At 46.6% G+C, this 18,655-nt stretch overlaps 1 protein-coding gene across 1 annotated transcript in view; it reads right to left on the reverse strand.

Annotated features, from left to right (window-relative positions):
- Positions 1-18,655, reverse strand: part of RAB24 (RAB24, member RAS oncogene family) — a 235,674-nt gene that overhangs the window by 176,693 nt on the left and 40,326 nt on the right. The window contains exon 3 of the mRNA XM_086931782.1: positions 9,983-10,051. Coding sequence (XP_086787908.1) covers positions 9,983-10,051 — 69 coding nt within the window. The remainder of the gene's footprint in view (positions 1-9,982; positions 10,052-18,655) is intronic.

The raw sequence follows: 18,655 nt of genomic DNA on the forward strand, positions 1-18,655 counted from the left end.
TATTGTTATATATTTTCTGTTTAGATGGCTGGTTGGCAGTACTTTGATGTGCTTAGTTACACCTGTTGCGAGTATGCGGTCATAGGTGGTTTTTCATATTCTAACAATAGGTTGATTCTTTCTATTTGAACCAAATCTGCTCTGTTTAGTAGGATGTTTTATTTTTTCCCTATCTGTACTTTTTGTGTGCGCAATCTGTTCATTGTGGGCGTGTTTTAGAAATGAAAGCTTCATGTGTGAAGTTTCATGGTGATGTCGGAGTAATGTTTGGCAGGCGGTGCAGGTTAGCTGGCATTTGACTGCCAGTGTGTGTGTTGTGACCAGCAGAAAGTCACTACACATATTGTAGGAAACCGTTTTTTTGTTGCAGTACCTCCCATCTTTTGCCTAGTATTTGATGCAACTTTGACTGAAGTGTACTGGGCCCCTGCTAACCAGGTCCCCTGTACCAGTCTTCTTTCCCTAAAAAGGTTCCATTGTTTATCCCAATTATCAATATGTCTAGCACCCTCTGTAAGTCCCTAGTAAATGGTACCCCTGGTACTTAGGGCCCGAGGTACTAAAGAGGCTCCTCAGGGGCAGAAGTATGAATTGTGCCACCCTAAGGGACCACTCACCAAGCTCATGCAGGGCTGCTATCACAGGATGTGTGTCTGGGGGCAGAAAAAAGTGAAACCACAACTTGTTACACATCCCTGTGAAGACCTGGATTAGCAGTTCAGGCTGGAGTGTGCCCATAAGGCAGAGGGTCATGATTTGCATATAGCTGGTTCTGAACTGAGGTGGTGAAGTGAGCTAAAGAACGATGATGGATTCAACCCAGATCTGTGACTGGGGGCGAGTGTCTGAAAAGTTTCAGCACTCAGTCCATCATCTCCTTGTGTACACATCCCTGTGTGCCATGTCCCCTAACACTATTTAAAGAACAAGGAAAACAAATATGCAATTGGTCAGGGACCTTGGGTATGGGTATATATATGATTACTAAAGACAACGGTCCCTAGACATCCTATAGATATACTTGATATTAAATAGAAGCTAGATAGACTCTATATTCTTTGTCCAGCCAGACAGAACTTTAAAAATCAATACATTTATAGAGAGAAACACATTCATACACAGTTCAAGTGGGACACCACCTAGGTCCTACTACCATGATAGAACAAAGACAAAAAAAAATAACAGGTATGGGAAAATGGTTCAGGCAAGGGGAAAAAGTTTGTGGACAATAAATTGTAGCAGACTTAGATAGTCTGGGGACACCATTGCCATTAACGATATACAGTACATTAACATGCATATGGTGTACAAATAGTCGATGGCGTTTCGATCCCTATGTCACAATAGTGGGATCATCTTCAGGACATTAGGATTATTATGCCTGTATACTTCCTAAGACAATACAGGATTCATGTCCCGTAGTTTAGAGCGTGTTCAAAACAGGCGGTGATTGTTGTACCGCTAGCGGGGAGTTCCACAGTTTGGAATTCCAATTGTTCAAGGCGGGTTCAAGTGGGCGGTGATAATTGTACCGATAGCGCGGAGTTCCACAGTTGGAATCTAGTCAGATGAATTTCCGCTGGCGGGGGTGATTTCTGGAACGGGCGACAGAGGGGTTCTCGGAGCCAGACCGTGATACGGAGGTCCTGTGGAAGGAGTAGTTTCTGTCCTGTAACTCCAGTTCTGTAGTAGGGGTATCTCTGTTATAGTCATAATCTAGTGAATAGTCCCGCCCATGTGCGTGGACCCCGGAGCAATCAAAAATATTCTCTTACAGTGTCAAAAAATGCAGAAATGCATAGACACTTAAGAGAGAATTTAAAGACAGATAATGCAGCCTAAAAAGGCTACACTGTCCAGTACTTCAACTAGAAATTCCACCATAAAATCCACAAAAACAGCAAAGCCTGTACAGATTTCCCTTGCTTCACCAGCAAGATCCCTCAGGAATGATAGAGAGAAGAACCTGGACAGACAAGCCCCATAGGCTGCCATTATGTGGCTTAAACAGGATACTGTGCCTTTAAGGAAACCTTCCAGAAGCATCTCCCAGTATCCCAGAATGCATAGCAGGTCCAACTTACTTTCAGTTCTTTTTGAAGGCGTAAAAAACGCCAGACCTGTAGCATTACTTACATGAAGAATTCTCCCCCGGGGAGGCGGAAGGGCGCTTATGACTATAACAGAGATACCCCTACTACAGAACTGGAGTTACAGGACAGAAACTACTCCTTCTGTAGTAGGGGATCTCTGTGTATAGTCATAATCTAGTGAATAGAATGGCAAGCCCATCCCCACACCAAAGCGGCGGTGGAGAAACAGAAACAACCACTATAGTGCGAATAAATTCCGCTGCGAAGCCTGCCCAACCTGCGCGTCTGTCCTGGCATCAGTGTCCAGGCAGTAATGCTTAGCAAAGGTATGAACCGACTTCCAAGTGGCCGCCTTGCAGATCTCTGCAATCGGAACATTACGGAGTAAAGCTGTTGTGGCAGCTTTACCTCTGGTGGAATGAGCCTTAGGCTTACCCCCTAAGGTCTTATTAGCTTTTTGGTAACACAGCTGTATGCAGGACACAATCCACCTAGAGATGGACTGCTTAGAGGTAGCAAAACCCGTCCTGACAGATCCATAATTGACAAATAATTGGTCTGACCTACGAATATCCTTGGTTTTATCCAGATAAAATTTCAACACCCTCCTGACATCCAGGGAATGTAAAGACCTTTCCGCTGGAGATGAAGGATCCTGAAAAAACGTAGGCAAAGTTATAGTCTGGTTGATATGAAAATCAGAAACAACCTTGGGAAGAAATTTAGGGTGAGTACGCATAACAACCTTAGCAGCATGAAATACAGTATAAGGTTCTTGGCAACACAACGCCTGAATTTCACTCACCCTGCGGGCCGATGTAATGGCCACGAGGAACGCCGCCTTCCAGGACAGGTGCTGCAACGAAGCCTTATGAATAGGTTCAAAATTCTCCTTCATCAATCTGGACAGCACCACATTCAAATCCCATGAAGGCGAAGGAAGCCTGACAGGAGGGAACACTTTCTTCAAGCCTTCCAAGAAATCTTTGACCACAGGTATCTGGAAGAAGGAAGTCTGTGAAGGGCATTTCCTGTAGGCAGTCAAGGCAGCGAGATGAACCTTAATGGAATGAACGTTAAGGCCAGACCGCGCCAAATGTAGAAGATAAGGAAGGATGACGTCTTCCTTGCATGTCGTTGGGTCATAGTTCTTAGACTTGCACCAGATACAGAACCTCTTCCACTTGTACGCATAGGAAGTCCTAGTGGAAGGTCGCTTAGCCTCCTTCAATATGTCCATGCAATTGTCTGGGAGATTCAAATGGCCATATTGCACTATCTCAGGAGCCATGCCGCCACACTCAAAGAGGAGAGGTTCGGGTGCAACATCTGCCCCCCGAACTTTGTGAGAAGGTCCGGCCTGCACGGCAGCCGTATGTGCGGAAGGAGAGACCGGTGTAGAAGGTCCGTGAACCACCACTGCCTGGGCCATTCCAGGGCAATCAGGATCATCCGCGCCCTGGATTGGGACAGCTTGATCAGCACCGCTGGAATCAGGTGGAAAAGCGTACACAAAGCTGTTCGACCAGTTGATCCAGAGTGCATTCCCCAGCGTCCCTTGCTGGTAGTACCTGGAGGCGAAGTCTCGGCATTTGCTGTTTTCGGCGGTGGCGAACAGATCTACGTCTGGAGTCCCCCACCTTTCGAAGACTTCTCCTAGCACGTCGTCGTTTATGACCCATTCGTGGTTTTCCTGAATCAGTCTGCTCAGTGCGTCCGCCTGAACATTCTGCACACCTGGCAGATGGGTGGCCGTTATCGTCAATCCTCTTGCCAGAAGCCAATGCCAGATCGTCTGCGCCTCCCGAGACAGGGTGCGCGATCTCGACCCCCCCTGCTTGTTGAAGTAATACATCGTGGTAGTATTGTACAAGCAGAGAGTTGGTCCGGAAGGACGGATGAAAGGCCTTCAGCGCCAAGTGAACAGCTCTGAGTTCCAGGAAATTGATGTGATAAGTGGACTCCATCGGAGACCACGCACCTTGAATCTGTAAGTCTCCCGAAAGCGCTCCCCAGCCGTGGAGAGAAGCATCCGTCACGATCGTCTGAGTAGGAATGTCCTTGTGGAAGGGAACCCCTCTGAGGAGATTCTCCGCTGAACACCACCACTTCAGAGACTGAAGAGCATGCAGAGGCAGTCGTATCTTGTCGCACCAAGATCCTTTCCTCTGGTCCCACTGGTCCTCCAAGCACTCCTGCAGAGGTCTCATGTGAAGTCTTGCATGGGGAGTGAGGAAGATACAAGAGGCCATCGACCCCAGTAGAGAAAACACCGTCCTCACTGTCGTAGATGGAGCGGTCATAAGAGCCTGAGCCTTCCGAAGGATCGATCGCCGTCGCTCCTCCGAAGGAGACACGCTTGCTGACAGCGTATCGATTGAGGCTCCCAAGTACTGTATGCACTGGACCGGAGTCGGGACAGACTTGGACATGTTGATGTGCAACCCCAGCTTGTTCAAGAGAACGCACGTCTTCTGGAAGTGCGCTTGAGCTTCCGAGAAGGAGGAGGCCTTGATCAACCAATCGTCCAGGTACGGGTAGACAAACACCTTGTTCTTCCGCAGGTGTGCGGCCACCACCGCCATGCACTTCGAGAATGTTCTGGGTGCAGACTTCAGTCCGAACGACAACACTGTGTATTGATAGTGATTGGCGCCGACTTGGAATCGCAGGAACTTCCGGTGTTTGTGTACAATGGGCACATGGAAGTAAGCATCCTGTAGGTCTATGGCACACAGCCAGTCTCCCCGTTGCAGCTGAGGATAAATCTGATGCAACGACAGCATGCGGAACTTTTCTCTGCGAATCCACTTGTTTGCCTGTCGCAAATCAAGAATGGGCCTGAACTCGTTCTTGTCCTTCTTGCGGACCAGAAAGAATCGGGAGTACAGACCTCTTCCTCTCTGAGACAGAGGTACGTCTTCTATCGCCCTTTTCCTTAACAGGATATCGGCCTCTGCCTGGAGCTCGCGCAGTTGATACTGCGAGCTGACCGGAGGGATCGCTGGAGGAGGGCTGATGAACCGAAGACTGTATCCATTGCAAACAATATTCAGCACCCACTTGTCCTGAGTAATTTTTCTCCACTCTACCAGAAAAGAATGAATGCTTCCCCCCACCGGAGCGGGTAACGGACGAGGGGGAAGTAACAGCTCAGGGTCGAGACCCTACCGCGCCCTTGTTCGCGGTAGAGGGTTGTTGGCCTCCCCTACCCTTCTGGCGCTTTTGGAAGGGCCTGCGGTACTGCTGCTGTTGCTGCTGTTGCTGCTGTTGCTGACCCGCAGCCTGTCCTCGCCCTCGGCCCTGCACCCCGAACCTCCTCTGGAACGGGCGGTAGCTCTTCTTGTCCTTGGGCTTCTCCAAGCCCACCGCCGTCAAGGTCTCCGCCTCCGCCTTCATGCGGGCCATTTCATCGTCCGCGTGCTTCCCGAAGAGGGTCTCCCCCGAGAAGAGCAGATTAGCAACTCTCTGCTGTGCCTCCGGCTTGAGGGACGTCAGTCTAAGCCAAGCATGGCGTCTCTGATTAATCCCATGACAATAACCATGGGCCGCCAGCAACGAGGCATCAGCAGCCGCGCTGATGACTTGATTGGAGACCAGCATCCCCTCCTTCAGGACTTCCAGGAAATCCTCCCTCCGATCCTTCGGAAGGAGATCCGCAAACTGTTGTAGGGACTCCCACAGCGCCCGATCATAACGTCCCAGCAGGGCCGTGTCGCTAGCGGCCTTCATGGACGTAGAGGCCGTCCCACAGGCCTTTCTCCCATTGGAGTCGATCCAACGACTTTCCTTATCCGGAGGAACAGTAGAAGACGGGGAGGTCGAGTGCTGCTTCCTTGCCGCCGTCACAATCACGGAGTCTGGCACCGGGTCAGTTCTCAGAAACGCCGGGTCCGAGTCCGGAGCCCTGTACTTCTTAAGAAGGCGGGACAGAGCAGCCTTCGTAGTTGTAGGCGTAAGGAACAGTTCCTTTGCTGGTTCCTCCAAACCTGGCACGAGCGGCAGAAGAGGGCGGGACAGGTGCCTCTTGTGAAGTGTCTCAAAGATCACGGACGTCGTAGGTGTTGGAGCCGTCACCGTGATCCCGAGCTTCGCCGCCCCCCCAAAAGTGTACGTCCTAAAAGGTACTGATATCGTCCACTGGGGACACCCTTGTCCCTGGCGAGTCCGACAACGTTGGGGAGAAAGATCTGGTCCCGGAGGAATCCGTGCGGGACCGCAACTCTCGCCTCCTGTGGCGCCGCCTCGATCTCGTAGAGGAACGGTGCCGACTGCGCTCTCTCCCTCTCCGCCCGGAGCGGGATCGCGACCTCCTGGGCTTAGGTCGCCCTGCCGGAGCTACCGGGGCAGGAGACTTAGGTCTGGGTGGCGCCCCCGGCCGAGGAGTCCCTTTAGGAGGAGTAGGGAACCTTGGCAACGAATAGGTCCTCGGAGGTACTGGAGGAGGCTTCTCCAACGGAGGATCCTGAGGAGGTGGTAGAGGTGGCAGTGGTGGTGGAGTAGGGGACCGAGGACGAGGCCCTCTTGGTAGGGGAGGAGGAGGAGTAACCGACTTAGGCCTAGTCGGGGTGAACACAGCAGAGTGCGCTGAACCTGGTGAATCTCCCCCCTCACTAGGATGGGACCTAGGAGAGTCATCCACAGCCTCCTGACGCTTGCCAGAGCGACTCCTGGCGTCAGCGCTCCTTCCGCGCTTCTTGGGAGTCGGAGAACGGCGACCCGACGGCGAGCGCCGTCCCCTCGGGGTCGAATTGCGCTTCCTCGACGTCGAGCGAGACAACCTCGACGTCGCACGTCTCCTTCGCCTCGACGTCGATCGTCCCTGCCTCCATGTCGACCTCCTGCGCCGTCTGTGCCTCGACGGCGACCTTCTGTGCCTCGACGGCGACCGTCCATGCCTCGATGCCGAGGAGCCCCTCGACGCCGATCGCCTCCTCTTCGCCGACGGCGGCGTCGTCTCGACGACGAGCGCCGACGCCGGGCCACACGACTGCGATCACTCGACGTCGACACCGTCGTCGACGACGATTAAGCAGCCCCCGGAGACTTCGACGGCGGCCTGTCCACATCCCTCGACGTTCGACGTCGTCTCGACCCAGAGCCCTGGGGAGAAGGGGAACAGATAGCAGTCATTTCTCTCGACGTCGTGGTAGGAGCCACCGACCCAGACGGAGACAGATGACGTTTGCTGGACTTCCAGAGGCCTCAGCATGGGCAGAAGAAGCCCCACCAGACCCACCTTGTGCCTTCATCCTTCTCTCCTCGAGTCCCTGAAGTCTGATTTTCATCCTGTCCCTCAGGGTCCTGCCAGTGAACCCACGGCAGATCTCACACTCCTCTGGGATGTGGGAAGAAGGAAGGCAGAGGATACAGACCTCATGGGGGTCTGACTTGGCCTTCTTCCTGGAGCACCTCGGGCATTTGTCAAATAATGCAGGCATTATAGACAACTAAAGTGTGCAAAAGACCAAGAAGAAGACACCAAAGTACTTTAAAAGTACACAAAATCGAAATTAGTGTAAAAAACACCAACAAAACCCTTAAAAAGGGAGAGCTCAATGCTCCAGGGTCCTGCTTGCAGGAGCCGGAAAAAAGAACTGAAAGTAAGTTGGACCTGCTATGCATTCTGGGATACTGGGAGAAGCTTCTGGAAGGTTTCCTTAAAGGCACAGTATCCTGTTTAAGCCACATAATGGCAGCCTATGGGGCTTGTCTGTCCAGGTTCTTCTCTCTATCATTCCTGAGGGATCTTGCTGGTGAAGCAAGGGAAATCTGTACAGGCTTTGCTGTTTTTGTGGATTTTATGGTGGAATTTCTAGTTGAAGTACTGGACAGTGTAGCCTTTTTAGGCTGCATTATCTGTCTTTAAATTCTCTCTTAAGTGTCTATGCATTTCTGCATTTTTTGACACTGTAAGAGATTATTTTTGATTGCTCCAGGGTCCACGCACATGGGCGGGACTATTCACTAGATTATGACTATACACAGAGATCCCCTACTACAGAACGAGCAGCGATTTAGCTACCGTTCCACAGGACATCTCCTGCTATATCTGTGTGAGTTTGTCCATTTCTCTCCACGTACCTAGCAAAACCCACAAATTTTGAAACACGTGTCAATCCTTAACTTTACTTATATGAGGTCTCGGCTCCTCCATGTATTTTGACAACAAAGGGCATCCGCGAGTGCTATTATTCCTCTCATTGAACTACTCACCCAAAGACACATAGCATGTTCTTCACACGGTAAGAACTAATATAAATACCGCACACATATTAGTCGAAAGGTTGCACAGCCCAATTCCCCGAAAGAAACACTGGCTAGGAAAAATTCCATACAGAGAGACAGCAGGCATGTACACCTTCCAAAAGCATATAAATTCTGTGTTTCCGGGAATTCAAAAATGCTAACTTTGAAACATGCAAAGCAGAACATATACCATTACCAACACAGGGGATACTACCAACATACATTGGTTTGCTGGAAGGTTGATAAGCTGCTCTACCAAAAGGAGCACCCTCAGCTATGACAAACTCCTAAAGCACCAAGGGCAAGAAGAAACTATGTAAATGGTGCATAACATGGTATACAAAACATAAGATTCCTACAGTTGTAATTAACAACTGTGTTTTCGCACCTTACTGCTGAAGAGCCAAAAGACCATTACAGCTAGAAAGGGAATAAACTACCTTAATGCTCTATTCTCATGTCTGCCGAAGAACTCTACTTCCCAGCGCCTAATAGCACAGGCAACTGTTTTGAGTCAAGACCTAAACATAAGGTTAGTCCAACCCAGAAACCACATTCAAACAAATTATTCAGCTCACATAGCAAACCTTTGTAAAAAAAACACAACAACAGCATATGCAAGTTGCTACCATGTCCAAGCAAGCGCACAGACACCTCTGATGCTGAATCAAGTGTATAGATAATTGGCATATTTAAACCCAACCACCTGAAACAACCACGAGTACACACACAAAAACAACTGAACAAACTAGCTTCTGAAACTTAGCCCCAGTTTCTCCTCCGAGGGAAGCCCTAATTTCTAGAGCAGTAAGTTTTGCAGCTCTCATACTCCACTAGTTTGCTTACACAATGATGTAGGAGTGATGGGCAGGTGCACCTATCATGCACCTATCAGCAGGGGGTTGATGTGCCACTTGGAACATTTAAATCTTGCGCTCAAGGTAATGCTCATGGGCACAGAGGCAGAGAGAGCAAAGTACTCTAGTCATTGTAGCACAGACAATGAGTATCACTTGAACATAAAAACTTCTAATGAAAAAGGTGGCAAATAAAACTCTGATCACGCATAGGTTTAGCTGTGTCTGCTGCGCGCGCAAAAGTCAAAGTCACTTGAGGGAAAACGGATTTGCATTCAGTGACAGGTGCTTAACAGCTCAGTTTGTTCTTCATTCTTCAGAGTGTTCTTTTCTGTCAGAAATCAAACTGGGGAAACAGATTGCTGTGTATTACTGTAAATGGAGCAGTAGTGGCACCAACATTTTACAAACTGCACCATTCTCCACATCTTATTCGAATGTCACTGCCCACAATTTCTGGAACCCAGGTAGCAATTTCAAACAATCACCCAGAAGGGAATCGACAATTTGGTAACATGTCAGAGACATTACAATAACGTCCAAAATATCTGGAGATAGGTCTCCGAGGGTATGTATACCTTGCAGTACCTTAACAAGCAAAAAATCCCAGATACAGAGAAACTAGCATGCACATGGAAACATGATTTGGAGAAAGTTAAATGGGTGTCAATTATTTTCCCTGATGACAGACAGCAAAAGCTATTCTCCGTCAAAGTAATCATCAACTAAATGCATCCGGCACTATTCCAGCTATCACCGCTCTGCCCACAAACGGGTACTTACCCAGATTCCCAGGGTTATTACTTTTCCATCAACCGAAACCGTTTTGGCAACAAAAGCAGCACCAATAGTCTAAAAAGAAAAAACAGCAAAAATGCAGGATTACAATTTGTAAACGTTTGCACTAACACCAAAAAGAACAAACAAACCCACCCTGAAAAACATTCCACAGAAACACTTACCTCTCTCAGATCACACAGAAAACAAGCATTGGCAAAGCCAATAGGTCTCTATTTTGGGACCTATTGGTTTGCCAATACCAGTTACCCATGCTACCGGCATCCACACTGCTGTGCAGCATCGCTATCAGGAATGTGGAATTCCTATAGCCAGACGCCCATGACATATTGTTTGGGGTCAAGGGCAACAGATTTTCATGTGTATTTTTTTCCTTGGGACAAGTAGGCCTAACCCCCTGCAGCACAAACCCGTTGGCTGCCCGTTTGCAGTACCACATTCTAGATCAGGGAAGGGCACCATCTGCAGTGAAGGTAATATGTTTGTCCATATGTTAATGCTGTTCAAACTTGTATTTATGGTTCATTAATTTAAAGTCTTCATTATTAGGGGGAGCGCTCTAAGTAAATGTTGTAAGCTCTGACTGCACTACTGACCCTGTTTCTAGTATAAAAATGTGTACACACGTTTTCTAAGTTTGCAGTCTCTCTAATATGATGCAAACATTTGCGGAAGCATGAAAGCAAGATTGATGATTCTTTTCTTTAAAACAAAAACAATGTTCATAAAAAAATGAAAGGAGGAAGAAAAAACGTTTAGCTAAACTACTATAAACTTTCGGGTACCATTTCTTTTCAGCATCATTTAGTAACATGTGTTTATGCATGCCAGAATTTCCCAAAAATCTGTGTAACCAGTTTCTTTTTTTAATGTATTTTTTATTTTTCAATTGCAGTGAAAAAAACAGTAAATACCTTACAACGAGGAGAAAATGAACAGAGTGTAGCAACCCCACCTCCCCTGGCAGGTAGAGAGTATATATAGAAGGCCGTTTCTAGGGAAGCAAAATCGTAGTAAAATGCAGTCTTATCACAAATATCCCACTGTACAATACATCAAGATCAGTAGTTCATTTGGGCAATTTTTATCCCACAGCAGCAAGAACCTTAAGTAGATAAGAATTATTATTATTATTATTTTCCTCTTCACACCTTTAAGAAAGAACAATCCATAAATAAAGTGACCAGTGCAGCAGTACAATAATAAGAAATAGGGCATCACTACAGGATAAATATTTATCGAGTTTCACAGAGAGAAAAAAAAGAAAAATATATACCAAAGCAACCAAGCTAAACTAAGAAAGTTGACTTGTACATAAATGTAGGTGGAGATAGCTTGTTCTTTAATCTCTCCCACATTTATCCTTGGTGGGTTAGCCAGTGAGAAAGGGGACCCCAGATTACTGGTCCCTTTTTTTTAATCTAAGTCCCTTTTTAGCATATATTGCCTTATCTAATGAATGATTTGAGGAAAAACGGGCTAGCCAATGTGTAAAGACTGGGGGGTCAGGATCCATCCAAGTAGAAGCAATGCATAGCCTAAGAACGGCCATGGCAATGAATAGTAGTGCCCATCCCTTCTTTCGGTCAATCGATTCCGTTATACCCAACATTATCGGGGAGGAAGCCAGCACCAAATTATGAGATAGCACCTGTCCCAGAAAGTGCTGGATTTGATTTATTAATGGTACAAATTTAACACATGTATTGAATCAGCTTCAAACTCAGCGCAGCGAGGACAGTATGTTTCTTTACCGGAACCCCATTTTGCAATCTTGCTAGGAGTGAAATATAAAAAACAAGTCTTATAGAACTGCGCCTGAAGATTAGAGAATAGCAAATTGCTTTGAGCGAATTCAACTGTGAGTAAGAAAGCATTATTGGTGATGTCCAATTTCTGTTGCCACTTAGTGGATATTAAAACTAGATCATCAGGCATCAAGGTGTTAAAATTATTATAAATAACTCCGATACTTGGTATCGAATCTCCACAGAACTTCTCTATCAAATTACACTTGGTGAAGCCGGACGGGCCCCCAGTCTTTCGCGATAAGAAAGAATTAACAGCTAAGTACTTAAAGGATTCCCTCTTGTCTAAATTGTAAAGGGATTGAAGGTCTTCAAACGCCAAGACATCATCAGCTGAACAGAGGTCTCCTAGTTTCTTTACTCCTTTAATTATCCAATTTTAGAGATAGAATGAGCTAAAAAAAATCCTGGAGGTTAGAGTTATTTCTAATAGGGGTATAGAAGTTTAGTCTATCAATACCAAGAAACTTGTGTATGGATGAAAAAAACCTTATAAACCCCAAGAAGAGAGTTAAATTTCGCCCTTTTATAGTAGCCAGGTTCTAGCTGCCATCACAAGCAACCCCAAGCGTCGGGTCCAAGCAGGAGTTCAAAAGGTGAAGGCAAACTACCAACTGGCAGAGGGGAGAAATCTTGTAATATGGGGCATGTTTGCAGGACTGTAGCCCAATAATAGAGTTTTAAATTGGGGAGGGCCCACCCCCTTTTATTCCGAGGTAAAGACAAAAATGTTAAAGCCCTTCTAGGTTGGGAGAATGCCCATACGAATTTGGAGAATAACCTTTCAAACCTTGTAAGTGTCGGCTTATTAAACTCTATGGGTATGGCCCTAAATAATTTTTAGAAAATTACAACGCCCAACGATAGATAGATGTAAGTTGTTGAGGCGATTCAGGGCTTTCCGTGACTTAGCAATAAGAGGGTCTGTGTTATGATTTACTATGTGAAGTAGTGTGGCTCACTGGTAGTGAAGTAGTGTGGCTCACTGGTTAGAGGCGGCAGACCCGAGAGCAGAGGACGGCCCGCGACCAGGGTTCGATTCCCGACGCGGCAGGTTTCTGGACCAGGGTCAGCGGACTCGATAATTCTCTCGCCTCGGTGCCCACTCTGATCAGCGATCACACTCGGCAACTCTGGGCACTAGCTTGCCTCATCTTCACTAACGGCCCCACCAGACCGCCGGGGATGCCTGGTCTCACCCTGGAGATACCCATTAAGGGACCATCTCTCAGGGTAGCCAGGAAGGGTTTCGCAGCGGTCGAAGCGCGGAGGTACCCCTTCGGGAGTGATTCCAGCGCTATATAAGCACACAATTAATTAATTATGAGATCAGTATTGGCTAAGATGTTAATACCCAGATATTTGGCTTTGACCATTACCCTTTCATTGTTCCAGATAACATTGCTATTGATTAGATTTGAGTTTTTCCTGTATTTAGTTTATATCCGGATAGTGAGCCAAGCCTCAGCTTAGATTACTGGGATGGCATTCTTTGGATCCAGTGTAACCAGGGCCAAATCATCGGCATACGCCTTGATTTTAGATTCTAGGCCAAATCTGCTTACAGGTGGTATAGCCTGATTGGCTTCTAGTTTTTTAATAAGCAGATCATTGTAGATGGCGAAAAGCAATGAGGAACAGGGACACCCTTGACGGGTCCCCCGCATGATTTTAATCAGTTCTGTCAATCCCCCATTGATAGATACCCTAGCCATGGGGGTAATGTATAATGCCTTAACCCCTTCGAAGCTAATGACGAGCTGGGCTCGTCATGGCGCTTACCTGCCGTGCGCGGATGACAAGGCCAGCTCGTCATGAATAATGGCATCCTGCATATCTCAGCACAGGACGGGAAAACGCCTAGCAGCCATGTGGTTAATAGCTTGAATGGCATTGATCCCAAAGTTCATTCTCTGCATGACAAACCACAAGTAGTTCCAGGAAACCCGATCAGATGCTTTTTCGGCATCTAGGAGGATTGTGGCAATTGGGTCTCCCGAAACTTGTGAGGCGTCAAGCAGAGTAATGAGTCTGCGAATATGTTCTGTTGGGTCATTAGCAGGGATAAAGCCATGCTGCCACCTCAATACTAGACCTTTGATTCTGGCCGAGCTGCAAGGCAAGAATTTTAGAGTACGCTTTCGAGTCACCATTAATTAGGGTGATTGGCCGATATGAGCCCATCTCCGTTGACGGTTTATCTTTTTTGGGGAACACTATAATCTTGACTGTAGACCAAGATTGAGGGGGAGAGACACCCTGAAAGATTTGAGTCACTACATTCTTAAGAATAACTTAACTTGTGGGAGAAAAACCTTATAAAATTCCACTGGGATACAATCGGGCACAGCAGCTTTCCTATCTAGCAGGCTATGCAGAGATCTAACAATCTCTTCCCAGGATGGAGCGAGTTCAAATAGCTCGCGCTCTTCTCTACTCATCGTTGCTAACGATATTGAATCTAGATAGGTATCTAGGTGGCAGCTAAGATCTGATTGCTCGCCCACACTTTCAGAATATAGGTCTTGAAAAAATTTACAGAAGGCTGCCCAAATTTCTTCAGATCACTGGTGATAGTTCCTGCAGATGTTTTAATTTTTTGAATTTCACTGGCTGAAACCTGTAACCTAGGTCTCATAGTCAGCTTATGACCAATTCTTTCACTGCATTTGTATGGTTTTTCCCGAGCCGCAGCCCATTTGGAGGCGGCTTCATCAGCCAGTACTGAGCAAATCTCTGCCCTAGCAGCCGCAACCGCCAATTGTGCCAGGTCGGTCTCACCATTAGACTGAATGACTGAAACAAGGTTTTCCTCCATTTTAGCTAGTTTAATTTGTAGTTCCATCAGTTGGGCTTTCTCTAATTTATATTTATTGATTGAATATTGTAAAGTTTCCTCGCGAACACAGGCTTTTAAAGTATCCCAAACTACCATGGTAGGGGCTGTGCCTAGATTGTTGTCAAGAAAAAAACTTTATCCATTGTTTCATATGGGACTGGTAGCCTTCATCCTGTAGGAGTGCTATTTCAAAACTCCAGGAAGAGGTTTCCTTCAATGTAATCAACCCCCGGATATTGAGACTTAGGGGATTGTGATCAGAAAGAATAAGGGGGAGTAATTCAATTTCGCTATAATTAATTTGCGGAAAGTCTGGAGGCATTGTGGGTTATCTCCCCAGTTAGAAGGTAAGTTAATATTGAGATCCCCACACAAGATGATAGGGAGAGGCCAGTAAGCCAGTTCGGCGGAGATTTGATTAATCCCAGTAGAGTCATCTAAAACACTCCTAGAGATAGAACACAAGGTAAATAAGAATGTAGGGGTAATACAACATTTGGTAAGCACCCATCTCCCTTGGGGATCTGACTTAGTTCGAAGGGATTGAGGGAGATAGTTATACCGGGCTAAAGTGGCTACACCCCTGGTACGGGTCCCTTGTGTAGTTCCCCCAATGACTTTATATCTAAGCTGTTTAATAGATACAATTGGGACCCTTCTGTGTGTCTCTTGGAGACATACTAAATTAGCCCCCGACTGCCGTAAACTTTGGGCTACCTTTTGCCTTTTTTGGGTATTGTTTAACCCACAAATGTTCATGGATAACATTTTAAGATTAGTAGTATTCACCACAATATGGTAACATTAAATCCATAAGTCAAAAATCCTGTAAATAAGGAAAATAGAAAAAATATCAAAGACGCCCACAGAGCGAGCCTTTGGGATGCACAAGTCACATTATTAAAATATAAGCTTGTTAAAGAAATGTGAGCAACTATCACAGATTCAGCCTTCCCTTCATGGACTGCCAACTGCCCCCCCCCCCCACACATCCCACCCCTGACAACCTGCCCTCCTCGCCCCCCCCCCGAACATGAGCAATCAGGAACTTCCTGAATGATAAACCCAGTCATAACATCCCGCCACCGTTGCCTTGCCAAGGGAGGTACCTTTCAGGAATAAGCATGCTGCATAAATAGAGTCAACCGCAAAAAGAAATCTACGTCATCATAACAGAAAAAACAAAAAAATAATACAAGCATTTGCAATGCACTAGGTCTCGCATTAGGAAACTTTGAGCTATTGGTCTTGTAAATTAATTTTTTTTTTATTTATGTGTTGGTTTTGAAAATAGCTAAATTAATAGCTTTGTCATTTACAATGCCAATAGTTATAACTTTCACAAATGTGACACCTATAGCATTTGTAATGCAACAGGTTTTGTATTTACGTGACTTAGATGTATTGATATATTTTTTTATTTTTTTTGTCCTCATTTTGCAACTTTTAAGTAAGGAGATATCAGGGTCCCACTTTCCCTTTATTCTCTTGCCTTCCCACCTTCCTGATGGGATTCCGGAATTTTTCCTTCTGGGAAATTTTGGGGCCCCTTACTTCCAATTACTATTTTGAAGGTTACTCTCCGGGGTTGGGTGAGCTAGCCATTCTGGCTACTCTATTTGGCCTTCAAACTAGTTGGATTGTTGCTTGCACTAATCATAGGACTTAGGAAAAAAAGAAAGAAAAAAGAAAAAACATCAATAGAGCCACCCCATTTCCATTAAATCTTTAGCCGCCAGAATGATGATTCTCCCATAACTCCCAAAATCTATATTTTTTAGAAAATGGTTTCTTCTTTTTGTCTAAACTGTAAATTTTTGAAATTGTCGTGAGCCACTCACCCTTAGTCGGTGGAATTGGGGTGATCCACTTTAAACAAATCTCTCTCCTAGCCAAGAGAATCAAAATAAACACTAGATTTTCTTCATGTTTTGTTAGCTTGACTACTGAGGGAGAGCCAAAAACCCCAAATAATACTAAGTCAATACTCACTGTTAGCCGCTTTCCCAGTACCTCTTCAATAGTCTTAACCACTTCCTTCCAGAAACCGTCGAGATGGGGGCACTGCCAGAACATATGCAGGTCATTGGCCTTCGTTAAACCACATTTTGGACAGGACTTCACCGTAGATCCGCTGAATTTGGATAATTTTTCCGGCGTCCAATAAGCTCTGTGGGTGGTATATAAATGGTTTCTTTTTAATGCCGCAGATGTTACTATTGACCAGCATTTGCTCATTGATACTTGCCATAGGTAGTTCGTATCCAGCGTTGGCAGATCTTTCCCCCAAATTCTCTCCGGTATCCGAAATTCCTCCTCCCCTGCAACTATGAGAGCCCAGTACCAGAATGATATTTCCTTCTTGAAGGGTTTTTCCAACATTTTCTTTTCCAGTAGTATATTGCCAGTCTTGGTTTCCTTCACGGACTTTGTCCAGTTCGAGAGTTGGTAATACTTAAATTTGGAAAGTGAGGAATTTGTGGTTTGATTCAGAATCTCCCACTCCAAGATTTTGTTCTGATATAGCAGTTGTCCCCATGTCGTTATTCCTGCTGTTTTTAGGGGAGTTGAGAGGGAGTCCCAGGAAGTGGCTAGTATTCTTGGTTAACTTCTGTAAATATAATGGGTAGTCTTCATATGGACCTAGCATAATTCTTATATTTTTAAATTGAAATGCTCTACAATATTCCAGGATATCTGGGGTAGCTAACCCTCCCTGGTTTTTCCTTCTCCTTATTTTAGCCCAAGCGATTCTGGGTTTTTTAGATGACCATACAAAGCTCGATAACTCTCCCTGGATTTTCTTTATGTGCTCCCTATTGAATTCTAACGGAATTGCACCAAAAATAAATGTAAACTTAGGCAAGATTGACATTTTTAGAACATTTGATTTCCCCAAAATAGTCAAGGGTAGGCCTTTCCATATATTCAATAATCTCTTGACTTCCCCCTGTATCTTCTGGAGATTAGCTTGTGCTACCTTATCTAGATCTTTGACCAAGTCGATACCCAAGTATCTGATTTTTTCTTTATTATAAGGACTTTGATAGTTCTCGTTCCAAGTCATGGTTTCTGTCTTAGTCTTGTTTATTAAGTAGCCCGATATTGGGGCGTGGCTTGGACGCCGATCGGGATGGCGGCGTGAGCTTGCAGCTCCGCGCAAGGTCCCGCTATTTCTCCTGAAAACTACACCCTGGGGGATCCCTGATCGGCGAAATCCTTCTGTGAAGTATTGGGGAACCATCGGAGAGCAGCTGAGAGCTCTCGGGAGACCGAATATACCGCCGAGACCCGAAAGAAGAAGTCGGAGGTGCTGTGCGACGCGGGAGGAAAATGGCGGCGTAAAAAGACGGCGATCTCTGTGCAAGGGCCGAGGCGGACCGGACTAGGACTGCAGTGTGAACCGCCTCCAGCGAGTCTAGTGCAGCTGGGGCGTACCTGAACGGGCCTGGGAGGTGGACTTGGGGGTGCGGAGGCCAGTGTTGGACTGGGGCACAGCTTGTACGATACCCGCTTATACCTCCAACCCCCCCCCCCCCCTCCCTATCTCGGTCCTGGCGACTGTGATGCGGGCGGCCCCGGTATTCCTGGTTATTGGAGTCGCCGGTAAGGAAGGGGTGCCTGCCCTACGATAGTTGTTGGTGGGCACAACTCCCGGGCAGAGGATAACGGGATCAGGAGGAAGGCCAGGGGCGGCCATATGACGACGCCCGAAGCACCTAAAATGGCGGCTGCAGGAGGGGCGGCCATTGCGGAACAGGGCCGGGAGGACTCAACTGCGCTGTCCCGTGACGGTGAGGCCCGAGCTTCTCCGTTGATGATGGAGCAGGAGCAGCGGCTGAATCAGCGACTAGATAATATTCTGGAGGCAATAACTTCGACTAAGGAGGCTTTGCAACAGGACATTGCGCAGGTCGCTACAGGGCTGGGTCTCCTGAGGGCGGATCATGCCAAGCTATCGGACAAAGTAAAGGATCATGAGCAACTGCTTCAAGACCTGAAACCGGCGGT

Source organism: Lissotriton vulgaris, chromosome 7 (assembly GCF_964263255.1).
Source record: "Lissotriton vulgaris chromosome 7, aLisVul1.2, whole genome shotgun sequence".
Classification (NCBI taxonomy): Eukaryota; Metazoa; Chordata; class Amphibia; order Caudata; family Salamandridae; genus Lissotriton; species Lissotriton vulgaris.